This window comes from Aptenodytes forsteri, unplaced genomic scaffold (genome assembly GCF_000699145.1).
Source record: "Aptenodytes forsteri isolate BGI_AS27 unplaced genomic scaffold, ASM69914v1 Scaffold16, whole genome shotgun sequence".
Lineage (NCBI taxonomy): Eukaryota > Metazoa > Chordata > Aves > Sphenisciformes > Spheniscidae > Aptenodytes > Aptenodytes forsteri.
The window spans coordinates 1135249-1159472 of record NW_008794753.1 but is presented as its reverse complement, the minus strand read 5'-3'; the positions used below and the strand labels follow the sequence as shown (position 1 = coordinate 1159472).

At 54.4% G+C, this 24224-nt stretch overlaps 1 protein-coding gene across 8 annotated transcripts in view; it reads left to right on the top strand.

Annotated features, from left to right (window-relative positions):
* Positions 1–24224, top strand: part of TP73 (tumor protein p73) — a 36859-nt gene that overhangs the window by 1778 nt on the left and 10857 nt on the right. For 3 of the 8 annotated variants that reach the window (XM_009274120.1, XM_009274119.1, XM_009274118.1), the window contains exons 1-2: positions 11075–11113; positions 14957–15202. In XM_009274120.1, the coding sequence (XP_009272395.1) occupies positions 11075–11113; positions 14957–15202 (285 nt within the window). Of the gene's footprint in view, positions 1–7029; positions 7126–8497; positions 8622–11074; positions 11114–14956; positions 15203–24224 lie in introns of those variants that run through there. The other 5 variants (XM_009274123.1, XM_009274121.1, XM_009274115.1 and 2 more) reach the window with 4 other exon arrangements.

The window sequence follows — 24224 nt, the reverse complement described above, 5'->3', positions numbered from 1 at the left end:
CGGCCAAGCCTCCCATCGCCCGAGAGCTCCTCCTACTGCGGCGCTTTTCCGCGGGCAGCATCCCGCGCCCGGGCTAATTACTCCTCCTGGCTAATTACTGACGGCAACGGGGGGACTAGGCGGGATGCCCTGAAAGGTTTCCCAGCTAGGACAGAGGGACTGCAAATTGCAATAGAAATATGCCAGTAAACAGGCTGCTAATTGGATTAGAATGAATGAATAAATAAATAAATAAAGTTTTGGGGGGAGAAGGAGCCGAGAATCGCCAGCTAAGGGGGAGAAGCCTGGATAACCCCTCCCAGGGTACATATTCCCTCGGTAAACAGCCCCCCGGGTGCAGCCAGCTGCCAGGCTGGGCGCACGGTTTTTCTGAGCCAACGGGGGGGGGACCGAAGATCGTGACGGGGACGTCTGTGTCCTAAAAATGGTCTGGTCCTTCGGGCAGTGAGCACAAAAGCTGAGGAGGCCCCCGTGTCCCTTCCCTGCTGGCCGGCCACCCAGCAGTGGGGGGGGGTAACGCAGGTCTTCCTCGTTCGGTCCTGCCAGCCCGTACCCCCCCTGCATTTGTGGGTGGGCAGCGAGCCCCTCGCGGGCAGCAGCCCGGCTCCCGTGCCCGGCGAGAGCAGCGCTCTGAGTGGGACCCCACCTCCTTGTTTGGAGAATACGATCACCGTCATTTAAAAAATAAACCTCGGGATCGGAGCAGGCATTTGAGTCTTGTTTTCATTACGGATTAGGCATTTAGGCCCCCAAAACTGGTTACAGCGACTCCGATGTGTTTAGGGGCTGGTAAAGGCATCTGTTTTCCGGCCCTACCCATAACGAAGGGACAGAACGTGACAGCTGCTCTACAGTCACCATCTGCCCTGGAAAGCGAAGTGTGGGTGCCTGCGGGCAGAGCGTTGGCGGTTAGTCTCTAAATGGAGGCGGGGGACTTAAACGTGCAGCCGATGATTTAACAGTAATGAACACCGCTCGCCGTTTTCCCCAAGTCACCGAGAACAGGCTAAAGGGCAAGTGACCAGCAAAACAGTAGCTTTTGAAAACGGGTGCCAGTGAGAAGGTATACCAGTGAGTCCACACGACGCAGATAATTAGTCTCATGGCTGATGGTTTTTAATCAGAAATAGTCAATCTTCATCCACTGCCACTCCACGTGCATCTTGGCAAAGCCATTTTTCCCACCGCGGGACGCAGCGCGGTGTAACGCAGGGCCCTTGCTGGTCTGCCAGGCAGGCTGCCCCGGTCCTCTGACACCCCAAGAGGGATGAGCTGGTCATTTTGACCAACGCGAGCACAAAACCGACTCAGCCATCAGTCTGGTGAGGGGAAGAGCCTACTTCGGAGCGGCGGTCTACGTCGAGCCTCCTTCCCCTCTCCATCATGATTAAACCCCAGCAGCCGCCTTGGGTGCAGCGCTGCTGGGTGGCTGCCGCTGCCGGAGCCCCGAGAGCCAGCTTGCCCCGGAGTCACTTTGGCGCTGGTGACCAGCTTAATTCCCCGGCACGCTTGGCTGAGCATTCCCCACCCCCTTGCAACTGCCTCCTATTCCAGGAAGGAGCGCACAAGCCTTTGCCTCACTTTTCACATAGCTTTCAACAGCTCCAATGTCATTGCCTAGGCGACCGGGACGCTACTTGATTGTAGTGCAGTAAATAACATAGATCCTCAATCCCAGGCCGCTCCTGTCTGCGGGAGACCTCCGGGGGAACTCGAAACGCTTGGGGAGCCAGAGCAGGTAGGAGGAAAAAAAATGACAAAAGGAAACCCCTTGCTATTTGTGTGTGTGAGTTACTCAGCACGATCCTCTCTCGAGTGCTTGATAATGCGGCTGGAAGATGATTTGCGGCCGCTTTGCTTTGTAGGCTAGTTACACAATATTAAAGCGTCTCGGAAAGTTTGCTCCCAAGTGCCTCAGATCCGGAGTTAAAGCACTTGTGGAGGAAAAACCAGCCAAGGCTTGAATGGGAAAAGCAGAGGTGGGGCTGGGTACCGGCAGGATGCTGAGGCTGGCTGCCTGCCGCCGGGTCCCTAGGCAGGGCTGAGGCTTGGCTGCCAGGGAGGGAGGGAGAGTTGGCTGGTTTAGTCTCCTGCCCCATCACGAGCTGCCTGTCGCTGACTCTATCCATCAGAGAGGGTTTCTGTCGAACCTGCCTGCTCCTTGGAAAGAAAATTGTTGATAAGCTGCTGGACCCCAAGGAGGGCTCCTGAGATTCAAGTGTGCTGCAGGAAAGCTCGCTCGCTCTTGGTCACTTTTACAAGCCTAGTTTCACAGGTGTGAATTTAATAATCTGGGAGAAATGAGCAATAGCATGGGGTAGCATTGGCACCTTGGGATCTGTCAACATTTTGCAAACGTTAAGTTATTCACTGCAGGCTGGATGAGCCTGATGGTTCTTGTTGCGCAGAGGAGGGGAGGAGAGAAGGTCCAGGGGCCGGTTCACAAACCATCAAGCAATACACAGCAGCTCGATGTGAGAGCTGGAAATGGCTCTCAAAAGTCTTCCTCTCTCAGGATGGGCCAAGAGTCTTTCGGAATTAGGAATAGCCCTGTTATACAGGTTTTGCACATTTATCTCCCTTTAAGGTGGCTGCAAAATGCTGTCACATTTCATTCTGGGCTGTTAGAGTGGCAGGGTAGCGATGAATACGTTATTGCTAGGTGAAACAGCAACAGATATTTCTAAGTGCCTAAAACCAAGGCTTAAAGTTAATGGTGAGATCAAAGATGCTCCTTCTAGACACTGCAGAAACCCAGCTGCCAAGCATCACTCTCAGCAAGGCTTCAGCCCCCTTGTTACACCTGCAGTACCCTTTACCTTCCATATATTGATGAAAGAAGGAAGTTGAATTTATAATAATTCTAAGAATATATTCAGGCTCTGTGGTCGAAACACAAACCGTGGGCTGAATGAAGCACAGTTGAATATATGCAAGTTCACCTGCCCTGCTTCTCCAGAGAGTTGCTCTCCTGTCTTGGGGTGGCTGTAGTGGACCTTGGTGCATGCTTTTCATTCTCCCTGTGTCCCTGGGGCTGGGGGAAGAAACAGCTGCTTCAGCTGAGCTGGGGCTGACTTGGCATTTCGGATACAGCCAAAGCCACAGCAGTGGGGCAAAGACTGAGGACACTGCATGTTTCCATACTAATCCTTTGGAAATCACTTCAGTGGCAATTCACAGGGAAGGTACGTGGACAGAAGGAACCGGCCCCCGGAGCGACCCAGCCCGCTCCCGCAGCCCTGGGGGGGTGGCAGCCCCCACCTCGGTGCTAAGCCGGCAGTGGACTGAGCTGAGCCCCCGCGCAAGCGAAGGTGGCGCATTGTCTCTTCGCAGGCTTTGTCTCAGTACTCCTGGTCTTTTTTTCCCTGCAATGCCCTGACTAGCAACAGAGGGAAGCAGCAATCCAGCAAACGGTGGAGCTGGCTTGGGGAAGCACGCGGAGAGCAGCTCTCCCAAGTGAAAACAGGCAAATCACGCCAGCAGCCTTGGCGCCCAGCACCAAACCCCCTGGTCTGCATGTTTCAGTCTTTCTTCCTCTAGAAGCCTGCAATAAGTCCGGTGTACGTCCGGCTGCAGGCTCGCCCAGCTGCCCCCGTGCCAGCCCCGCGTCTCGGCCGTCCCAGGCGGCCACACCAAGCATCCCCCGTTGCCTCCCTGCCGCACCGAGGCGGAAGGGACGGAGGACCCCTTGCCGCACCCTTCCCTGGGCACAGAGCTCTTCAGTTTAATAAGCAGGTTTGGGTCTCTGGAGGTGTTAAATCCTCCTGGGGCTGCCCCACGAACCATCTCCCGTTGCCTCCCTGCCGCGTCGAGGCGGAAGGGACGGAGGACCCCTTGCCGCACCCTTCCCTGGGCACAGAGCTCTTCAGTTTAATAAGCAGGTTTGGGTCTCTGGAGGTGTTAAATCCTCCTGGTGGGGGTTTGGCTAGAGAACTCTTTCTGGCAGAAGTCAGGGTGATACCTCAGGTCTTTCCTTTGGTGCTGGGAAGCGCGTGACATCAGGGAGCTGACACAGTTATGGCAGAGGCGAAGTAGCCTCCAAACGGACCTGGGGGGCTGGAAGTGACAGAGAAGCTGAACCTGGGCTGTGGCTGATCTCTAGCTCTGCCACTGCTGATGTGTTTAGCCCCAGGTTAGTCGCCTCCCAGTGCCATTTACATAGCCTATAGGCACTGGGAAGGTAATTACATCCAAGCCATCTAGTAATGCTTTTCTAGCAATGCAGAATTAGTCTCTAAGGCTCTTCCTAGTTCACCTTTAATTAAGCTGTACCACAGGGCCTCCACTGCTTCGTTTTAGAGTAAATTACACTGTCATTGGCACCACTGCCAACCTCAGGGAACACTATTTGCAAAGTCTTTTGTGATTCTTTATCATCTTAGATGCCCGGCTGTCAGGCTGTCATTCTTGCTGCAGAGATGCTTTCCCAAGATGTGCAATGATCACTGCAGCAGGGATGTGCGCTAACAACGCCGACAGCCTGAGCTTCTCTTAGTACCACGGAGTTTAGAGCTCAAATGTGAGAAGATACTGGCCTGGCTTTGCAAGCGCCGATTGTGCTTTGAAAGAGAAAGGGAACTTTCAAAACGCCCTTAAAATATTCAGATTTTTTTCCTTTCGAAAACGAGTGCAGCCACGTGGTTAGAGCTGGTGTCACCCATCATGACCACACAGCCGGGGCAGTGCGGAGGTGCTTTCTCCACTGAAGGGAAAGGCCTGGCTCCTTCCTGAAGCTGCCGCTGCCCTGGACCAGGAAAGCAGCATGGAAGCAGGGTAAGGCCACCAGCAGTTGCCTGCCTCAGCTCTAAGCTTTTCCTTTTCTCAAAGCTGCCGCGTGGGTCCTTTCATTTCTCTGCGTGTCACACATGGGACGAGGAGGGATGGGAGGACAGCAGACTCTCACTGCTAGCTATTCTGTGATGAGACCCGCGGGGAAGGAGCCCTCTTCCGCTGTGGCAAACCCTCCTGGAAGAGCGTCTGCGGATGCCGTGTCTCGCAGACGAGTCACAGGTGCAGCAGAAAGCAGCCCGCAGGATCAGCCGTTGGGGGACACCGCCCTGCTTTCGTTTTCACTCCTGGCCCCTGCAGCCACCCTGTCCCCAGCTGACTCAGAGGGGCCCGGACGACCCCGAGCATCACTCAGTTAGAAAGCGGCTGCCCTCGTGCTCCGCGGCTCGAGCCCCAAAAGCAGGAAGTTTTCAGGCTTTCACTATTAGATGTCGGTACCAAGTTGAAACAAGATGCTAACACTGGCGTGGGTAAAAGGAGTAGCCAGATGGTGCCTGGGGCACATCCATGTCAGCCAGGGCAGGGAAGCGGTCCCGCTGCTTCTAGGGAACGGGCAAGGGAGGAGGAGGAGGATTGCATGGCAGGGCTGCCAGCAGAGGAAGGCAGCGCGGGGCTCAAGATGGCTCCGCAAAATCTGCCTCTCCTGCTGCTGGGGTCAGAGAGGTGCTGGGCACAAAGGGAGAGCCGAGGTACGCTGCGTGCTTCTTTCCGCGCTTGAAAGAGGGCAAGAAACTTTGTCCAGGGGCAAGAGGAGCAGACTGGATTGAGGATGACTCCAGTTATGCCTATGCAGTAGCATTCAGAAGGCTTTGGCTGAAGATTTCCATATGCAGTCCCGGGTAAACGGTGTGCTTCCTCCCAGTAATACTTCCCCGTCTGCGAAGCAGAGGCAACATTCCTGCCTTGCTTTAGTTGGAGGGCATAATATTCCATTCAATAATGTTTGCAAGCTGTTTAGAAGTGGGAAGGTCGTTTTAATGTCTGAACAAGTAAGATTTAGGATATCTGCATCGTGGCTTCACCATAAACTTGCACTATGCATCTGGGTGTCTTGCTTGTCTTTATGTCTTTATGGATTTGTGGGCATTTGCAACTAGAGCTTCCTGAGAAAAATACGTTAGCCTGTTGGCAAACGATGTTCCTGGGATAAAAGCTGCCCCGTGCCTAAAATGGACAAACCAGGATCAGGGCTGAAGGGCTACATCAAAATAGAGCACAGGCAGACTTCTTTTGAAATTGTTTAAGTGGCCACTGTCGACTGGGGATGCCTGAGCTCCTGCCAGTGCTCAGAGCTCCTGCAATCCCGCTTTCTTGGCACACCTTGCTCGGAGCCAGTGGCACTTGAGGATATTTCATATACCAGCCTACAGGGTACAGCCCATGCCCTGAATTTGTGGCACTGCCGTGATTCAGAGACAGGAATGTCTCTCCTGTATTCCCCGGATTCGCGGAGGTGGATTTCCCCACCCCAGAGCAGAGCAGAGACTACACCGTGCAGCCCAGCAGCCCGGACGTGGGGCTGCAACAAAGGTGCCTTTGGCTCTGATTCTTGCTGCAAGATTTTTTTTCTGCCACCTCACTTGGGGTTTCAGTTTGATTCAGAGAGACGATACTCGAGAGTTTGGTACTGCTGTGTCTAACCAGAGAGTCTAAGCCCTGTGCTGAATGAAGCCAGTCCAAAGTGATTACTAAGAACGGTTGTGCAAAGCCACCCCAGGGCTGGGGGAGCTGTTTGTAGCCATGCTGAAGCACACCGTAAACATCTTAAATGGAAGCCTTGAGTCACCAGATCAGTGCTTAGCAGAAAAGGGCTGACATCCTAACGCCCTGCCACTTTGGCCCTTTCCAAAATACCCACATATTTGTAAGAACACTGGCCTGTGACGTCATCACCAGAAATACCACCCCTACGGGAAAGCCTGGCAGTTTTATTTTGTTATCTGTAGTCCCGGTCTGCAGTGAAGGTGTTTCCAGTCTCCTCCTGTCCTGTGCAAGCCATCTTTCGGTGCAGCAGACTCCAGGGCAGGCTAAGCTTGGGTCGCCCCTCCTGCACTCCACTCCTTGCCTGCAGCCCGCTGGGGGAGTGAGGGGCACCATCTCCCCACGATGGGCCTTTTGGGGCTCCGGTCCCTGCTGTGCCGCTGGGGGCGAGGTGGGAAACTCCTGCCCTTCACCGGCCGCTTTGCTGACGTGAGATGGCACTCTAGAGATGCTAACCTTGCTGTTTCTCTTTGCCCCTAGAGTGATTTATCCTTTGTCAGACTCCCCCTCTGTGAAGATGTCCCAGTCATCTCCAGCTGATGAAGGCACAACGTTTGAGCACCTCTGGAGCACGCTGTAAGTGGTGGTGGATCATTTGCCTTGAGGTGTATTCTGGGGCAGAAGTGGCCCTTTGCTCTGTAATCTGTGTTAGCACATATCATTACTGTGGCCCAAAGGGAGACGAGTTTCTTTTGCACGCTCCACTTTTCACGTATTCCTTTTCCACATTCAGAATTTTGCTCCCAGACTCTGATCTCTCTGCTCAGATCATTTAATTTGCCAAACCCCTTTGCTCTGGTGATCCTAGACAGTTTAAAAACTGTGGAGTTTGCATATGCTGAAAGCAGTGCCCCACAAACCTTGTTTCAAGGTATTGGACGCTGTTTCTGAAAAGGGTTGTGCAGCTGCCAGTGTTTTCGATGTGGACCGTAAATGCAAAGGCAGGAGAGCTGCAAACCACAGTGCAGCGTTCCCACAGCACGGCTGCCCTCGTGGATGTTGGAGGTCAGCGTCGGGGCACGCTTCCTCTTGCTCGAGGAAGCAAAGGTGTTTGGGGAGCAGAAATGCCTCAGCTGCAGCTGGGAAGGGGAGACACTGACTCATCCTTGCGCAGAGAAGAGCAGCCGGGCCACGTCCTCCGTGCCCTGCCTCCTGAGGAACCCCACTGGCCGCGGCAGCACCTTGGGGCCCTTGCACGTGTCCCCGTGGGCACAGCAGGGCTGCAGAGAGTGCGCCCGGTGGTGCTGCTCACGGAGCCAGCCCTGGCCAGCCGCAGCTGAGTACCGACACACCTGGCCGGTTTTCCTGAACCGTGTCCCTCAGAGCTGGCGTTGGTACGTGACACCGTCTGTCTCATGTATAGGTCCTTTTTTTGAGGCAGTGCTCCAGGGCCGCATGGAGATGGTGTCAGGGCCAGAGCAAAGGTCCCCTTTCAGCTGGGACCCTTGCCTGGGGTGTGGCAGGGGACACTGGGACCAAGCCTGGGAGGATGTGCTCTTACTCATCAGTCTTCACTCATGAGGTCATGAGGCTTGGTGGCTGCCTAACTAAAATGGATATTTTCTAAAATTAAACATCTTCTAGTCACACCAAGACTTTTGCAAGTCTTCTGGCCTTTGAGCCTCACACTCTAATCAAGCAAGAAGGACTGTGCTTCATTTCATCCTCTTTCTTCCTTGGTATCCTCTCACTTAAAGACGTCCTGAGGCAACAGATATGCTAGAGCAGCTGGGTAAATGAAAAACTTCCCAAGTCTCTGCTTGCTTTACCCACCAGGCAACAGTTTGCCTGAGTAAAGCCTGCTCTGCTGTGTGAAAATAAAAGCAGAGGATGGAGGGAGAAGTTGAGAAGGGAGCAAGGTTCAAGGGAATTGCAGGTTGCTGGGTGGTGGTGGTGTAGGCTGCGCTGGAGAGCTGGAAGGCTGACTGTGCCATCACCTTTTCCACAGGGAGCCAGACAGTACCTACTTCGACCTCCCTCCATCCAACCACGCAGGCAGCAATGAGGTCTCCAACCGCACAGAGGTCACGATGGACGTCTTCCAGATGAGAAGCATGAATGACTCGGTCATGGTGAGTGTGCTCAGACTGCATAAATGGGAGCTGCATCAAATACAAGCCTGTTTTCCCCGCAATGGGTTGGGGGCTCTGAGGTGGGAAGTGGGATGCTTGCTGATTCATAAACCGAACACAGCCACTACAGGTGCAGCGCTGCTGCCATTTGTGCAGGGTCTGATAACCTGTAATCGATGACTGTACTGCAGGATTGCAGCTGGATGGTACAGTGTTCCGTAAAATAGTGGCTACTTATTAATAGATAACATTGCTTCTGCAGCAGCAGGGGCTCTGTGCTGTAACAGTGGTGGAGCTCGAGTTCCTTGACAGGAGGAGAGTATAATTCACTCCGGTACAAAATGCTGTGTAGTAAAAGCCATTTGTAAGCTGCTGGCGAGGCAGAGCTGCTGGAGGGGCACGTCGTGCTCCCAACGCCCAGCTCTGCCCCTGCCACAGTCCCTGAGGGTCTGTGCCATTGCCCTTCCCTCCAAGAAGCTGGTGCATCTCCGTCTAAGGCAGAGGGTTTGAAAAGCGCAGTGGGCGTGCGAGACATCCAGGTCACTTACGCACGTTCAGTGCCCCGGGCAGGGTGGCCTCCCGGGAGCATCCCTGAAGCAGCGCCGGCCGTTGGCAGCATCTCCCTCCAGAAAGCCGTCGTTTCCCTCCTCGCCAGCTTGCATCCCCTCCCCCAGCCCGCTTTTCCCTCGCTTTTCGCTTGCTTTCCCTCCCTTCTCCAGCCTTTGTCTGCAGTGGGCAGGAGCCTGGCAGAGGGATCAGGCAGGGGCGGCGGTGCTAATTGGGGAGCTGCCCCTCGCTGAGCTTGCCGTCGCCTTTCTTCTTGTTCCCGCTGTAACCGAAGCCGAGCCCGGCGGGAGTCGGTGCAGCCCGGGGTGCTGCCAGGGCTGGGCAAGCCCTGGCCTTGCAGGGCTCTGAGCACAGTGGCTGCGCGCAGGCAGGGCAGAGCTGGCTGCTGGCCCTTGCTTGGGATAATGAGCATGTAGTAAATATTTACATTGGCCCGATGATGCAACCGAGCGCTCCGCTGCTGAGCTTTCAGCAAGCTGTGGCCAGCTCTCGCCGGCTGGCGTCACCGAAACGCGTGGCAGGCTGACATGCATGAAAATAAATGCACAGATAATGTGAAAGAAAGGCAAGACACGGGAGCCGCGGTGGAGGGACCGCTCAGTCTGCGCTGTGATGCCTGCTGCTTGTGGTGCTCAGCAGTGCTGGAGCGGATGTGCAGGAAGCAGTGGGTGCTGCGGCGCCCAGCACCGGTGCTGATGCTCGGTGGCTGCGAGCAGGCCACCCAAACATTCTGTGACCTGCCCTCCAGTCAGGCATGATGAACATTCTGTGACCTGCCCTCCAGTCAGGCGTGATGCTCCCTCTTGGTATTGCATGGGCACTGCATTGCTCCTAAAAAGCTGTTTCAGGGTCCTGTGGGAGGAGTTGCTGTAATTAAAGATGTGAACAATTCCTCAGCCGCCCTTTTTGCTTAGAGACAACAACTTCGGGACTGGTAGTTTGTGCAGTGCTTTAGGCTTTATGTACGACACTGCTGCTAGCCTAGTTGTGCATGGGTCTGCGCATGCACACCAGTGTCGGGAGGTGGGTGATGCGCGCTGGTTCCACCTTTCAAAATATGCCATGCCACTCTTTGAACTGCTTATCTGCTTCAGCATGCAGCCTTCCACGGTGGGGTCTGGCTGTAGGAAACACCGTTCACCCCTCTGCCTCGAACTGGAAGGAAATCTGCCTGGTCACTCCAGATATCTATCCATCCATCTATCCATATCTATCCGTCTAGATATCTATCCATATCTGTCTATCCAGATATCTGTCTAGCCATCTGTCCCTATCTATCCATATCTATCTGTATCTATCCATCTAGATATCCATCTATCCACATCTGTCCATATCTAGCCATCTAGACAGGGATAACTCCGTATCTCTGAGATACGGAGCTATCTCAGAGTCACTGCATCATCTCGTTGATGCAAGTGCAGCCACTTCGGTCTACTGGTAAAGGGTGCCGGCCAAATGGGTTTCCAGCCCAGTGAGGCTGCAAGCAGCTTTCTGGAATGGAATCTGGCCGGGTTTGATGATGGAGCTGGACCCCCGCTCTCCCTGTAGTGGGAATGGTTGGTATCGCCCAGTCCATCACTGGGCAAGCTGGGGCCTGCCCTGTGCTTTAATGAATAGTCATGAGGGACAGAAGGGGGTGGGCCCCGTTTTGTTGTTGGATGCAGCTAGTTGACAGAACTAAGGGAGATGAAAAAAGCAAAAAAACCAACACACGGCGGCACACAGGTGGCCAGCGCAGCATCCCTGGTGCTGCCCGCCCCGGCCCTGCTCCTGTGCTCCCTCATTCCACCTGCCTTCCTACCCCGGCCGTCCCTGCCGCCGCCCCGACCCCATGACTCCTGTGGCAGGACGCTTCCCAGCGCTCTGTGAATCCCGAGACGACTAAAATGCTGTACATTAGCGACCCGATGCAGCATTATACCACGGTAGGTGCTACTTGTTATTTATGGGTTTTGCCTTGCTGCTTCTTACTTGAAATCATCCTCTGCCGCCAAGGCAGGAGCTGGGCACAGGCTCCGGCTCTGCCTGCTGAGCCTCTGTGCCTGCCGCTGCCTGGGACATCCCAGGGGCTTGGTATGGCGCGAGCCTTCCTCCGTCCCGCAGTTGCACAGAGGAGCTGCAGCTGCTCCAGCCCCGGCCGTGAACCGTAACCTGTGTCAGCGTGGGATGCTGCAGCCTTGGCGGCTCGGTCGGCATTCCTCTCTTGCTTTGCCTGATCTGGTGCTAGCAGAGCCCAAGGTGTGATTTAAACCTTTGGTGCAAAGGGGTGCAGGCTCCCTCACCCATGTACGTGCAGACGGGAGGGGTGTTAGCTGGAGCATCCATCTGAGGAATGCCCTGTGGTGCTGGGCACCACCAGCACCAGTTTGTCATCCGCTGGGGACCTCCTCAGCCGAGCTCACGGCATGTACCCACGGCCCCAGGCAGGCTTTCCTTCCCCAGTTTAAAGTCTCTGGGAAGGTAGAGCAGATGAAATGGTACCTGTGCTTGCAGGCGATACATTTTCAGCCCTGTCCTCGAGCACTGAGGTTGCTTTCTTAGTCAAAAGGATTTTGTGTCTGCTCTCTGGCATTCAGAAAAGTTAGATATAGGCATGGACGCAGTAGAGACAGAAAGGTGTGGTGCTGCACTTCCCCACCAGAAATTACTTCATTCCTCTTTTTTGTCTTACGTGTGTCGGTGCAAAGCACGTATATACCAGGTTCGCTTCATGCTGTAGTGCTGTTACCTGGGAGGTCGTTGCTGCAGTCATGTGAATATTTATATATGTGTGTGTATAAACATGAGTGTGTGTGTGTGTGTATTTACAGACATACGCACACAAGCGCTGTGTTGGGTTTGTTGACAGACATACACACACAAACACTCATGCCTTCCATTTGTCTTTTAAGGGAATGTTTCCAAAATTCAGTCAATTTTTAAAAACAAGTTGGTCATTTTTCCCCTGCACCTGACTTTGGGTATCTTTGCCGGCGGATTTCCAAAGCCCCGGCACTTGGGGCACTGCCTGTTGCTTTGTGCTGGCAGGGGATCCCGGCTCGGGGCAGCCAGCCCGGCTTGCAGAGGTGACACTCTGGGTCTCGTGTCTCCTTCGTGTGCGACGAGGTTGCCGTTTTCCCCGAGGGAAGGCTCTCTCCTGTGCGGAGGTCGGGATGCTCTTCTCAGTAGGTTGGTCCCGATTTACTTGTCCATTAAGCTTTACAGCCACAGGCTTCAGCTGCTCACAGTCCTGGCTCTAAGCACCGCAAACTCACAAATTCACGCGGGGATGACTTTTGCGGAGTTTTTTTCTGGCCACTTCCAAGGGCCGCCTCACCCCTAGCCCGCCCTGCAGCTCCCGAACTTGTGTCTCCTGAGCAGCAGATACTGCCGGGAGGTGAAAGGCTTCCCAGTTATTTCCCATTCCGGCAGGAGATGAGCAACCGTGGGAACACACGCGCTGTGCTCTGCCGGGCGGTGCAGACGTAGCCTGCTTTTCCTGAGTACGCTCGTACGTGTGCAAGGGTAGCACCGAAGATCGCCTTGTTTGCTCATCAAGTGCAGAGCACTTACTCTCCATTCATTCCTAAAAAAGGCACGTGGCTGGGCCCAGGGCGTGTGTGCAGCCTGTTCCCTGGGGCCCTTCCGTTGTCCCAGGAGAACAAAACAGCTCAGTGGTGGTACTCGTAGATTATTTGGGCTGCGGATCAGCCCTGACAAGCAGCAATCCCTTTTCCCCTTGCTGCTCTCCTCTTGGTCGATGCCTGAGCTTTGCTTTTCAAGGGTGACTTGTGCTGCACGCCTTCCAGCCGGTGTCACCCACCACTGACCCTGCCCGGGCCCTGCAGTCCCCACCGGCAGCTGCCTGCAGCCGGGCAGTTTCCCGGCTGGACAGCAAGGGCTTTCCATGCACATTTTTAACGCCCGTTTTACCGAAGTTTCTCGTAACTTTTTCTGCAGGTGAAGCCTGGGATTGTGGAAAGCTTGGATGGGGGTGGTTTATCTTTGGCTGGGCTATTTATAGAGCAGCGAGAAGGAATAGAGGGGTTTACGCACATATTTTAGGGGAGAAATTGGCTATATGTGTAAAAGCAAGCCAGATCTTGTTCAGCATTCCTCCAGTTAGTCACAGGCTCCAACGACCTTGCGAGAGATACAGACAACAGGAGAACTTCCCTGGAGAAGGATGATTGCCTTTAAACCATTATACATCGTAGACGTTTGGGTGAGGTTGGGATCCCAAGTTAAAACACGTCTCCTGATTCCTAAGCTGTGAGCCTTGCAGCCCTTCGGAGGAGAAGGCAGAGGGCTGAGCCTGCTGGGCTGAGGGAGGGTGACAGCCGCCTTCCAGTAGCTCCCAGTTTCCCAGAGCTGCCCCAGCTGGTGCTGGTGGCTGGAGGGACAGTCCCCGCCGGGGCGCAGGGGAGGCGGCTGAAGCGGGGTGAAGGGGGGAGCGCAGGCAGGCTGCCCCATTCCTCCTCCGACGCAGGGTGCTGCGGGGAGTTGGGGCGACAAGCAGCAATGCAACAGCCGCTGCGCGTGGTCCCCGGCGGAGCCCAGGCAGCTGCCGGCAGCACCCCGGCACCCCCCGCCTCTGGGACTGCCAGCACGCTGCTGGCTTGCAAATGCCGGGAGAGCAACCCTTGAGCAATTCAGGAATTGCAGATGTCCGGGAAAAAAACCATCCCACTTCCTTTAAGAAACAGCTACATTTGGGATATACATTTTTTAATATTAGTTTATTTCTCTACCATAGAAAAAATGATTTTTTAGGGGGGTCTGATTTTCAGATGAAAGATTTAGGCTGCTTTAGCCATGTGGCTTTTGGGAACGTAGCGTTGCTTAGACTATGCCTGCAGACAAAAGAGCTGCCAGCTCTTACTGGAGGTATCTGACAATAATTGTTCAGAAGAGGAATAAGGAAAAAAACTGTAAAAAGTCAGGATTTGGTCCAGCATGTCTGGAATAAGAGCCAGTACATGCATAAATAGGTACGTTTGCTCTGTGACCTTACTGCAGTGTGCTGCATCACAGCTACGCGCCTTGTAGGTTTGAGGTTTTCCCCAAATTAGACCTGCACCAGTGAAAGCCACTGAAAGCAAACATCCCGGCTAGGAAATGAATTACACAAACCACCATTCAGAGCTGGCTCTTCCTCGAGAAACACTTCCAGAAGTGCCGTGCGTGTGTACATTCGCGACAAGTGGATGCATGTGGGAGACGTCTGGAAAACAGGTCGGCCGTTCAGTAATGCCATCGCAATGGGAGCGACGCCTTCGTCAGAGGGCTGGCGGTCGCCTCACGCTGGTGCCAAGTGCCAGGGCAGCTTCCCCAAGCCTCGGTGCTCTGGCCGCTAGAAGGGCCACCGTCGAGCAGAGCCCTGCGCCCAGGACGGGACTGTCACTCCCCATCCCGCAGCAGGACACCTCCCACACCTGAGCAAACCCCAGAAAATCCCTGCCCGGTCCCCCGCTGGCAAAAGAGTGGCTCTGCACAGCCAGACGCACTAGAAATCCAGGGATCTCGGCATCTTGCTGCCTCCAGAGAGGATGGAGCAGATAGAAGGGGATGATTTAAGCACATTGAGTTTATCCCTTGCACAAGTGGTGACCTGTTCAAAAACCCAAGCGACCCAGACCAGCTCTTTTGGCTGGCTTTCCCGCACGCTGGCCCTTTAAGGAGGCTGTAACAGGACACCTGGAGCCCCGGAGAAGTGTGGCTGAGGTTTCCATGTCTCTAAACTGGCTGGTGTTTTCTTTTTTCCCTCCTCCCCTTTTCCCTTCCTCCAGTCCCAGTTCAATTTGCTGAACAACAGCATGGATCAGAGCATCGGCAGCAGAGCAGCCTCCACCAGCCCCTACAGCTCCGAGCACACCTCCAATGTCCCAACGCATTCGCCCTACTCGCAGCCCAGCTCTACCTTCGACGCCATGTCCCCAGCTCCCGTCATCCCCTCCAACACTGACTACCCCGGTCCCCACCACTTTGAGGTGACCTTCCAGCAATCCAGCACCGCCAAGTCAGCCACCTGGACAGTAAGTTGCATGTCTTCTTGCCTTCGCTAGAGAGGTGCTTGCTACCGCAGATGGTGTTTTTGGCCGGCTGGCCGCAAACACCCGAATGTCTCGGTGGTGCTTTGCAGCGGGACACAGAGGGCACGCTCGTGCGGGGCGGCTGCAGGACGCAGCCACCACCCAACGGGGACTTTGCCTGCACAGGTGGCCCTGGAAAGCAAAACATGCAGGAAACATCAGTGCTTGCTTTTCAGGGATTTTCTCCAAAAGGGCTGTTAGGCACAGCAGTTCGAATGTAACTTCTCTCGCAGCAGTTCCCTACACTGCGGGTAAATGTCCCCAAAAATCGCAAAGCTGGAGAAATGTCGTGGGGAAGTACCTGCCTTGTTCTCGTGGTGCTTCCCTACACGTTTGTCAGCGACTGCTGTCAGAGGCGAGGCAGTAGGCGAGATGGACCTTTGCTCGCATCTACCGGGGCCATTCTCAGCTTTGCCGTAAATCCTTGCTTGTCATTTACAATCCTTTTTCATCTCGTATCAGAAGAGTAACTTAATCTCTAGAAGTCATGGCAAAATAACAGAGTAGGTTTTTAATCACAGAGGGATTGCTGCACAGCATCGTGCCGTGTGGGACGTGGGTGCAGCAGCCTGGTCCTTGGGAGCGGAGATGCAGGTTTGGTCCACTGCCGATCTGACCGCATGTCTGCAGCCTGGCAGAGGAGTCCTCTGCAGACCAGGGACCAAGGAACTGGGCAGAGCGTACGACAGCTGCTTTGTTTTTTGTGGCAAAAGGTCCCAAATTCACATCCTGGCTCCTGGCTCAGTGTAGCACTGTCCCTATTTTTAATAACAAACAGCACTTGTGGCCAGTGTCAGAGGCATTTCTGCGGCGGATACCTCCCTGAGCACCTGGGAGAGCTGCTCACTGGCACACTTGAGGCAGGCAGGTTTTCTCCTCTGGGAAATATTAGCGGAGCAGAAAGGCTGGGACTAGACAACTGACACAACGAGGGAGCAACGGGGTTTCCTCTGGGGCTGCGGTTTGACATTATCACGAAAGAGGCAGAGCAGACCACGAGCAATATATCAGCCCGAGGTGTGATAATGACTTTTATTTTTGGAAGCTGATGTGTTTAATTGCCAAGACAGTCCTTCCTGCGGTAGACAGAAAGCGTCTTCGGATGCTTTTGTGCAGGCAGACCCCGGGCCATGGCCAGCGGGTGCTGCTCTGCTCGCTGCTGCTGGTGCGGCGCGGCGGGCTGCTCTCGGTGTGTTGCGGTGAGAGCGGGCAGGAGGGGACAGGGCCAGCCTATGCCCCCTGCCGCAGCGCCGGGTCTGTCTCTCCTGTGAAAACCAACGGGCGGGCGGAGTGGGCAAACCAGCAGCGAGCTGCTGTTTGAATGCAGCCAAATTCATGGCTGGGGCAGCGGAGCAGCTTCCCTGTGTCCGGTCACCGGAGCTTCACAGCTTCACTGCTGAGTCGTGCTGAGCAGGGGCTTGGGACCAGCACTGCAATTAAATACAACTTGCCCTCGTAGGAGCGGTTGAGTCTTCACTCTTTTCCACTGTCTTAACTTGCAAGATGTTGCTGAAGGATGCATTTCATTAGGTTTTGAATAAACTGAAGGTCCTCGGGGTAGGATGTGACTCCAGCCCAATCCTATCCCTATTGGGGGATAACTCACATCAGTTAAAAGTAAAGCTGCATAGGACCTGCACAGGGAAAGGAGGCATTCCCGTGCCACAAAAGCATCCAAATGGAAACCGAACCCACAATGATGCAGGGTGCCTTGTCCCAGCTGTCCCGGCATGGAGGGAGGAGGACCGGAAAGTATCCGATGCTCACTCGCCACTGTGCCCAGCTAGCAGTGCCGGGGAGATGGCTTTGGGATGGAGCGAAAACAGCCACGGGCAGGGCCGGGCTGGGTGCTGCAGGACAGCCTCAGACAGCGCTGCGGGCAGGGTGTACTCATGCATGTCAAAAGACGGAGAGAGCACCTACTAAAGATACGCTCTGTGCTCACCTTAATCGGCAGTAGGGAAAATGCCCTTCCCTCATCCCAGACGATGCATGTTGCAGCTGCAGGGAGCAAATCGAAAAAGCCACTAAGGTCTTTTTGGATGGTTGTCCCCAGAAGAGCAGAGGGAGCAGCAAGAGGCCCCCCGAAGCGGTGAGGGAGCCCGTGACAGCCGCCTTCCCTCACTGGAGCCATCCCAGCCACCTGGGATCTTTCCACAACTCTAACTAAACTGAGTCCAGACTGTCTCAGCATCACCCCGTGCTGACCGAGCTCCTGTAGCTCTTGTGTCCTACTGGGAGCTGGGCTAAGCAGGACAGGATTGCTTTTTTTCTCAAGCCTTTGCGTTAAGGTCTCCTTTGTACGTCAGAGCAGCCAGTGCCACGTCGGTGCTGTGAGAGCCCTCCTAGCCTCGGGGGAGCAGCTGGACTCGAGAGATGCCCAGCAAACATGCCATGGGCAGCTGTAAGCACCTGCGGAGGATGCGCCTGCCAGCCAGGGCTGGGAGCTGAGGCTGCCGAGCGCACGGCTGCAAGGCGGGGGCCTCCTGGGAAGTGGTCCAGAGCAGAGGCGTTAAATGCCTGAACTGGCTTTAATACTTGGCAAGGCAGTCAGTGAGATGTGCGGACCTCTGAACCGTGATGCTGGGGTGATTGGGCATCCCCCAAAAGCAGGCTGGCTGCAGGACTAGTGCCAACCGTCCCACATTTCACTGTGCTGAAGCTGAGCCTCACGGAGAACAGAAGTGGGTCAGCAGGGTCTTGCACCCTGGAGAGCATGCGGCATGTTTCATTTGAAATAGTAATTCCTGCGGGACTGCTGATGTGGGTGCAGACTGTCCGGCTCGCCGAGGTTGCCACATCTGCTGCTGTGACAGCCAGATTTGCTCCATGTCCTCCCTGCTGATGGCTGTCACAGCTACGCAGCTGCACCTTTTGTGCTGGAAGATGGGGTTGCTGCCTTCCTCCCACTCGCCTTGAGCTCTGCATTGCCACTGCTGCACTTGAAAGTCTGTCCTGGTTAAATGGGGAAAGGAATTCAGCAAAAAAATGTACGTTATATGTTGCCAGTCAGTCAATATACAAATAATGATGTATGTACACAATGTGATTCTCTACCTAAGCTGTGAATGCGTACATAGCAGCGTACAAGTAAGACTAGGAAAGCTGTTAGGAAATGCAGGCACTTGGGAAGGAAAGTTAAATGAACAGTCAGTTGGGCTGGGGACAGCGACACCTGACAGCTCGGTGATGGTCCAGCCAAGGGTAGCTGAATTAACCATCTTGGTGCGCTAAAGGACACGCATGGTCTATTTCATCCATAGCTGGGGAAGCCCTGTGGCTTTTGAATACTTTAAGATTAACTGCACCAAATAATTTACGCCAGGACCGTTGCAAGTGTTGACCACAAATTCGGCGGAGCCGCCTTGCCAGGCAGCATTTCGGAGCAGCGGGGAGCCCTCCACCCCGGAGGAAGGCTCTGCCAGACCGGCAGCTCCGAAGGCCTCCTGCAATCTGGGGTTAGATCACGGAGAATCCAGCCGAGGAGGAACAGACAGCTGGTGCACAGGCAATGCCAAACCAAATAGTTCGATGCAAGTCGTCTTGTCAAACGATTTGACACAGTTTTTTGATACAATCGTAAGCTTTGGTTGATGGAAGCGTGTAGCCCCATAGATTCCTGTTTTTGAAGGGTTTTGACTGAATGCCTCTGGCTATTCCTCTGGGAGCCTTGGTGTTATCCATTCTCCCATGCTTAGGAAAGGAGGCTCCTAAGGAGCCCAGGGCTCATGGCCAAGGACCGTTTGGAGATGAGGTGTCTGCACGGTGGGGTGGCTTGCTCTACAGGGGCTGGGCAGGCGAGCATCACCTGGGCAGGGGGAGCAAGGTAACACCGAGCCCACTGCCCTCGTGTGCAGTTCTTGTGTCCACACTTCAAACCATCTGTTGACAAAACAGAAAAGGTTTGGGAGGGAGATCCAAAGATGAAAGATTTGGAACAGATGCCTGGTAGGGCGATACCAGAGAAACGCTCTGCATGAAAGGTCTCCATGAGAAGAGTAAGGGTGGCTTGATCACAGTCTGCATAGGAGATGGTTTCTGATAGCAGACAGCTCTTTAATCTAATAGAAAAAGATATAATGAGATCCAGTGCTTGGAAGCTGAAGCCAGGCAAATTCAGACTAGAAACAAGGTGGAAATTTTTTAACAGTGAGGATAATTAACCATAGGAACAATTTACCAAGGAATGTGGTGGATTCTTCAACTCCTGAAGTATTCAAATGAAGAGCCTGCATATCTCTCGAAAGATAAGCTGTACTTCAAGCAGACACCATTGGCTCAATGCAGAACGAGTAGGCAGGGGTCTTAGGCCAGCGGTGTAGGGAATCAAACCAGAGGATCATCATCTGTTCTCTCTAGCCTTAAAACACTGAATTTCTAAATTTAGGAAATGGGTGAATGGAGAAGGCTTGAAGACTTGGGACAGGGGTTTGGGGCTCACATTACCAGATCCAGGTCTGTCCTTGCAGAGGGATGCTGGGCAGTGGGTGAGTGACATTGGATGTCCTGACTCCTGGGCTGGGCTCTGAGCACCGCGTGTTGCCACAAACTCTGAACTGAAGCAGCCGCACTGGTCTGTGCTGCGGGAAGCCCTCCAGGCTGCCGCCGCCTCCCTTTTCATTTTTAATGGCCTATCTTATCAGCAGAGAGCAATGGCCAGATGCTGAAAATAAGGTTTTCCCTGTAGGTTCGAAGCCCCCCTCTGGTAGGCTGCTTCGACGGGGCTGGGAGGAGGACCGGGAGCTGCAGCGCTGCAAGACAGGGCATGCCGGCAGCCTGCCTGTTTGTTGGAAGCTATCAGGACTCTCGGTTCCCTGGAGCTGCCCATACACGCTAGAGCCGTGAGCCGATCTCGGCTGTTTTCTCACAGGCAGCCCCTCGCCACGCCAGCCAGCTGGTAACTGATAGATAATTAGTATTTTTCTCAAGTCGGGTTTGCGGCAGATCGGTGCTCCCTCCCCTCTAAAATGCTATCACGTGCGCCAGAGCCAGCAGAAGTGTTAATAGGGTCTTTGGCCTCCTGTGGCCTGGCTGCAAAAGGACGCAGGGGCTCAAGCCCGTGGTGCAGGGCAGCTGCCCAAGCTTGCACAGAGCCCTCAGCGTTGGGGAAGACGGACTAACCTCCGACCTAAGCAGGCAGGGGCTCCCCCAGCCTGGGCGTGAGCACAGGGGGGTCCGGGCCACGTCCAGGGTCTTGCCTGCTGCTTCGGGGAGCAAACAGCCTGCGATGGAAAGGCTGGAGAGGTTCAAAGCCAAGGTGAGATGCTCCCGCTATGATGGACACCGTCCAGCAGGTACCCACAGCAAACTTGTCTGCGTCCCTGCGCTCAGCCAGTGGCAGACTGCCACACTGAACTGATTCCAGTTGCTCTGTAGATCTTGCAGCTGGAGTGTGGGCACTGGGGTAGCAGGGAGCTGAAAATGGTTTGTCTGATGCTAACTGAATGAGGGGGATGGAAATAATTGGTGTGGCAGGAGACAGGTTCTCCCTTTACTGGTTGCTGCCTGAAGCTTGTTGGGATAGAGGCAGTTGTAAAGAGGAGGGAAAAACCTTCAGGAGCATCTATAGAAAACAAGCCCCCTCTTCAAACTCTCTCTGGCACCTTACCATATTTTAGGGAGGTACCTGTCCAACAGCAGCGGCCTGGAGATGAGCAGGGGGCAGGCATGGCTCAGTACACTATCTCTGAGCCATAAACATCTTTGTTTTTATCTGAGTAGCTGGGCAGAAGAGCGTGGATATTTTGGCGTGCCAGAAGTAGGAAAGCAACCTCAGCATCAGCCTGCTCCAAAGCCCATTGAAGCCAGCCCACTGGAGGCTTTCCACCAGCTTTTGCAGGGCGTGGATGAGGCTCCAGGAGCTCCAGACACAATGGAATTAAGAAAAAAGGCAAAGGAATTCGGTGTGCGATGTTCCAACACGATCCCGCTATCAGCTCCACTATCTCGAATGTGTATGGTATGCACAGGTCAAGGGAACGACTTACTGGCAACTGCCGCTCCAGCGGGAAGGCAACGCTCTCCTGCAGGGACTGCTGCGGAGGTGGGAGAGGACGCACCGGGGAAGTGAGGTTGCGCTGGCCAGCTCCTCTGCGTTGGGATCTGAAACACACAGAGGAGGTGGTGACTGAGGGACCTGCTGGAGGAACTGAGATAGGCTGCAGAAGGAAACGCATGTCCATGCTCTGGGCCAGTAGTGATCTTGGGTGGTGGCTCCAGCAGAGCCCCGGGGGAGCGTGGCAGCTGCATCCCGGTGGGTCAGCCAGCGGTGCTCCCCACCTCGGCTGCCCTGGCCAAGTCCTTCGGGAGCGGGCACAGGGCCTACTGCCGCACCGCTGGGAGCAGAGTTTTACCACATGGGGCTGCATTCCACGCCACGAGAAGCACGGCTGAAAGCATTCTTGGGAGCCCTGACCTCCGGCACCTAAAGGAGGGGGGGAAACAGATGCTGGGTGTGCCCTCAGTAAACCACGTTCTCTGCCTGTGCCCACTCCAGGCAGTGGCTGTAAAAAAGCAGGAGAAGCAGCTCCCTCCTGTTTGGCACAGCCTGCCAGGGATGCTGTGAGAGGCGGTGGTCTCCGCCCAAGTCCAGGTCTTGCTGCTCTGGTTTTTACACTTCATTTCCAGCAGTGATTCCCAAGCCCAACTCAGCCTCTTCTTCCCTCCCCTCCCCGCTTGCTCCCCATATCCAATCTTGACAATGCAGCATGGAATAACTGCCTTGCTGGATTTTCAGCTTCCTTTTTGGATGAGAGGGAACTCCAACGCCTTCTTGGTCAGAGGACCTGAGTATCCAGACACACAGAAGGAGTCAGACTTACTAGAAGAGATTAAAAGAACCCCCGAGCGTGCCAGCGCTGGCTGGCTGAGCAGTGACTAACAACGGCTGTGATCCTGGTTGGCAGTTATTTTAAGGATGTGCACACTGGGGAAGGAAGGGAGAGGACTCCTTTGGGGGTGAACCAAGGGATTTTAATTAGCAGTAATGGCATGATAATAAAGGTAGAAGAATGCAGGCTGGAGTGCACACAGCCTCTCTGTGCTGGGTCTGCTGTGGGGGCAGCCCCAGCCCCGAGACATCGCTGGTGGTCCAGCGCTCGTGGGAGCAGGGCTTGGGGACCTGTGGGTGACGGGGGTCCCCTGCAGCTGCTGATGGCCGGGGCGAGCAGAGGGGCTCTGCCAGGCACCTTGAGACCCCCCCTTCCATCCTGGGCACTGCTGGCGGGGCACTGGCCATCACCCAAAGCATCACCACCGTGGTGCAGGGACTGCAGACACGGGGAGGCAGGTGTTGGGGCATCCCTTGCAGCCGTCCCCGGGGCAGCGTCTCTGCTGCAGCCTGCCCATGTGGCTCAGGCACCGGCAGATGCTCTCCTCTTGGGTATCAGTGATGCACTGGACATATTCAAACCCAGCTCATAGTAAATGAGCAACAAGGTAGCTTTGGGAGGAATTTCTAGCTCAGTGAGAAGCTATATAGGCCGCCGATTAGAAAATGGTTATTAAAAAAATTAGAAAGAAAAAATTAGCTCTGTAGTCGGCATGTCTTCCAGGATCTGTCGTAACAGATTCGTCCGAGCCGGTTAACGGTATTTGCGGTTTGCAAGATGCTACATGTCTGAGTAAGATGACAGACACATTATTATCACCTCTCCGCTGCGATCTGTCCGAACCTGTCCCAGGATGCAGCTCTGCAGCTGCTTGCTGGGGAGCGCAAGGAAATTAGCAGCCGGAGGCAGCACTTTTCTTCTCTCTCTCTTGCCAGGCTAGTGGCTTTATTGGGATCCATTGACTGCAGTCCTGGACACGTCTTGAGTAGAGCTAATGAGGAGACTGGAATGTAGAAGAGGAGGAGGCTGGTAGGGAGGAGGGGGGAGGATTTGTGGAAAAAGTAATTGTTGAGCAAATCATTTCCTTCAAGAGAGAAAGGAGGACTTGGCTGCAGCCCTCCTGAAGCAGGCAAGTCTAGACGCTTCGGTGTCAACAGTTGAAGATAAATAAGATTTTATCAGCTCCGAATCTGTTGGGACACATCCTCCTAGCGGTTCTGCTGCCCAGGGAGGGCTGGAGGGAGACGGACTTCACCAGTAGGTCTTTCCATGCAGAAGATTCAGGTTATTTTTTTGCGCGAGGCTGACAGCATCCATGGGGAAAACCACCTCTCCCCGCTCTTGCTTCCTGTACAGGAGCAGTAGCTACGGGTCTGAGCAGTGCGGTGGCCTCTTCCAGAGCGGGTCCTGGGTACTTGCTCAGGGTGAGCAGCGGCGGATGCTGAGACTCATTTCCAGTGCTGCTTCACAGCTGCAGCCGTATCAGTCGCCATGAAACGTTGTGGGGCATTAGCTCATTTGCATCTTGTGATGTGCAAAACATTTCCTTGGATACAGCGGCAGCAATACCAAGATAACCTTGGCAAACCCCCGCAGCGGCCGATTGCGCCGCGGGGCTCTGTCACTCTGGTGTCCTTATTTCCCATTACGTTCGGCACCGATGCAGCGCGGTCTGTCTCGCCCAAGCAGTAGCCACATTTCAACGCAGAGGTGAAAGAAACCCCATCTAAAGACACTTTGGAGTACCAAGTCCCTAGAGAAACAGTGGTTAATGCTGATACACTGCTAGTGTTTAAATAATTTGGCTTTTCCAGTTATTCCTAGTGCTCTGGACTTGCACTGCAGGACAGATCACAGCAGTGGGGAAGGGACAGCGACGGAGGTGGCATTATACTTTCTCCCTAGCAGATGAGGGCTGACATTGAAAGCTGCACGACTACAGAAAAAACCCAAAGGAATATACGTTCTGCAGGTTTACGTAAGCTTCAGGTAGATTGCTCAGTGCTATTACTGCTCTTTGCTGTTTATACTGAACCAGCACCCACAAGCCACACTAACACGTGAACCTGTTCTGCTCTGCAAATGTGCAATAACAGACACTCTCTGACATTTTCTATGAACAGAGATGGCCTTAG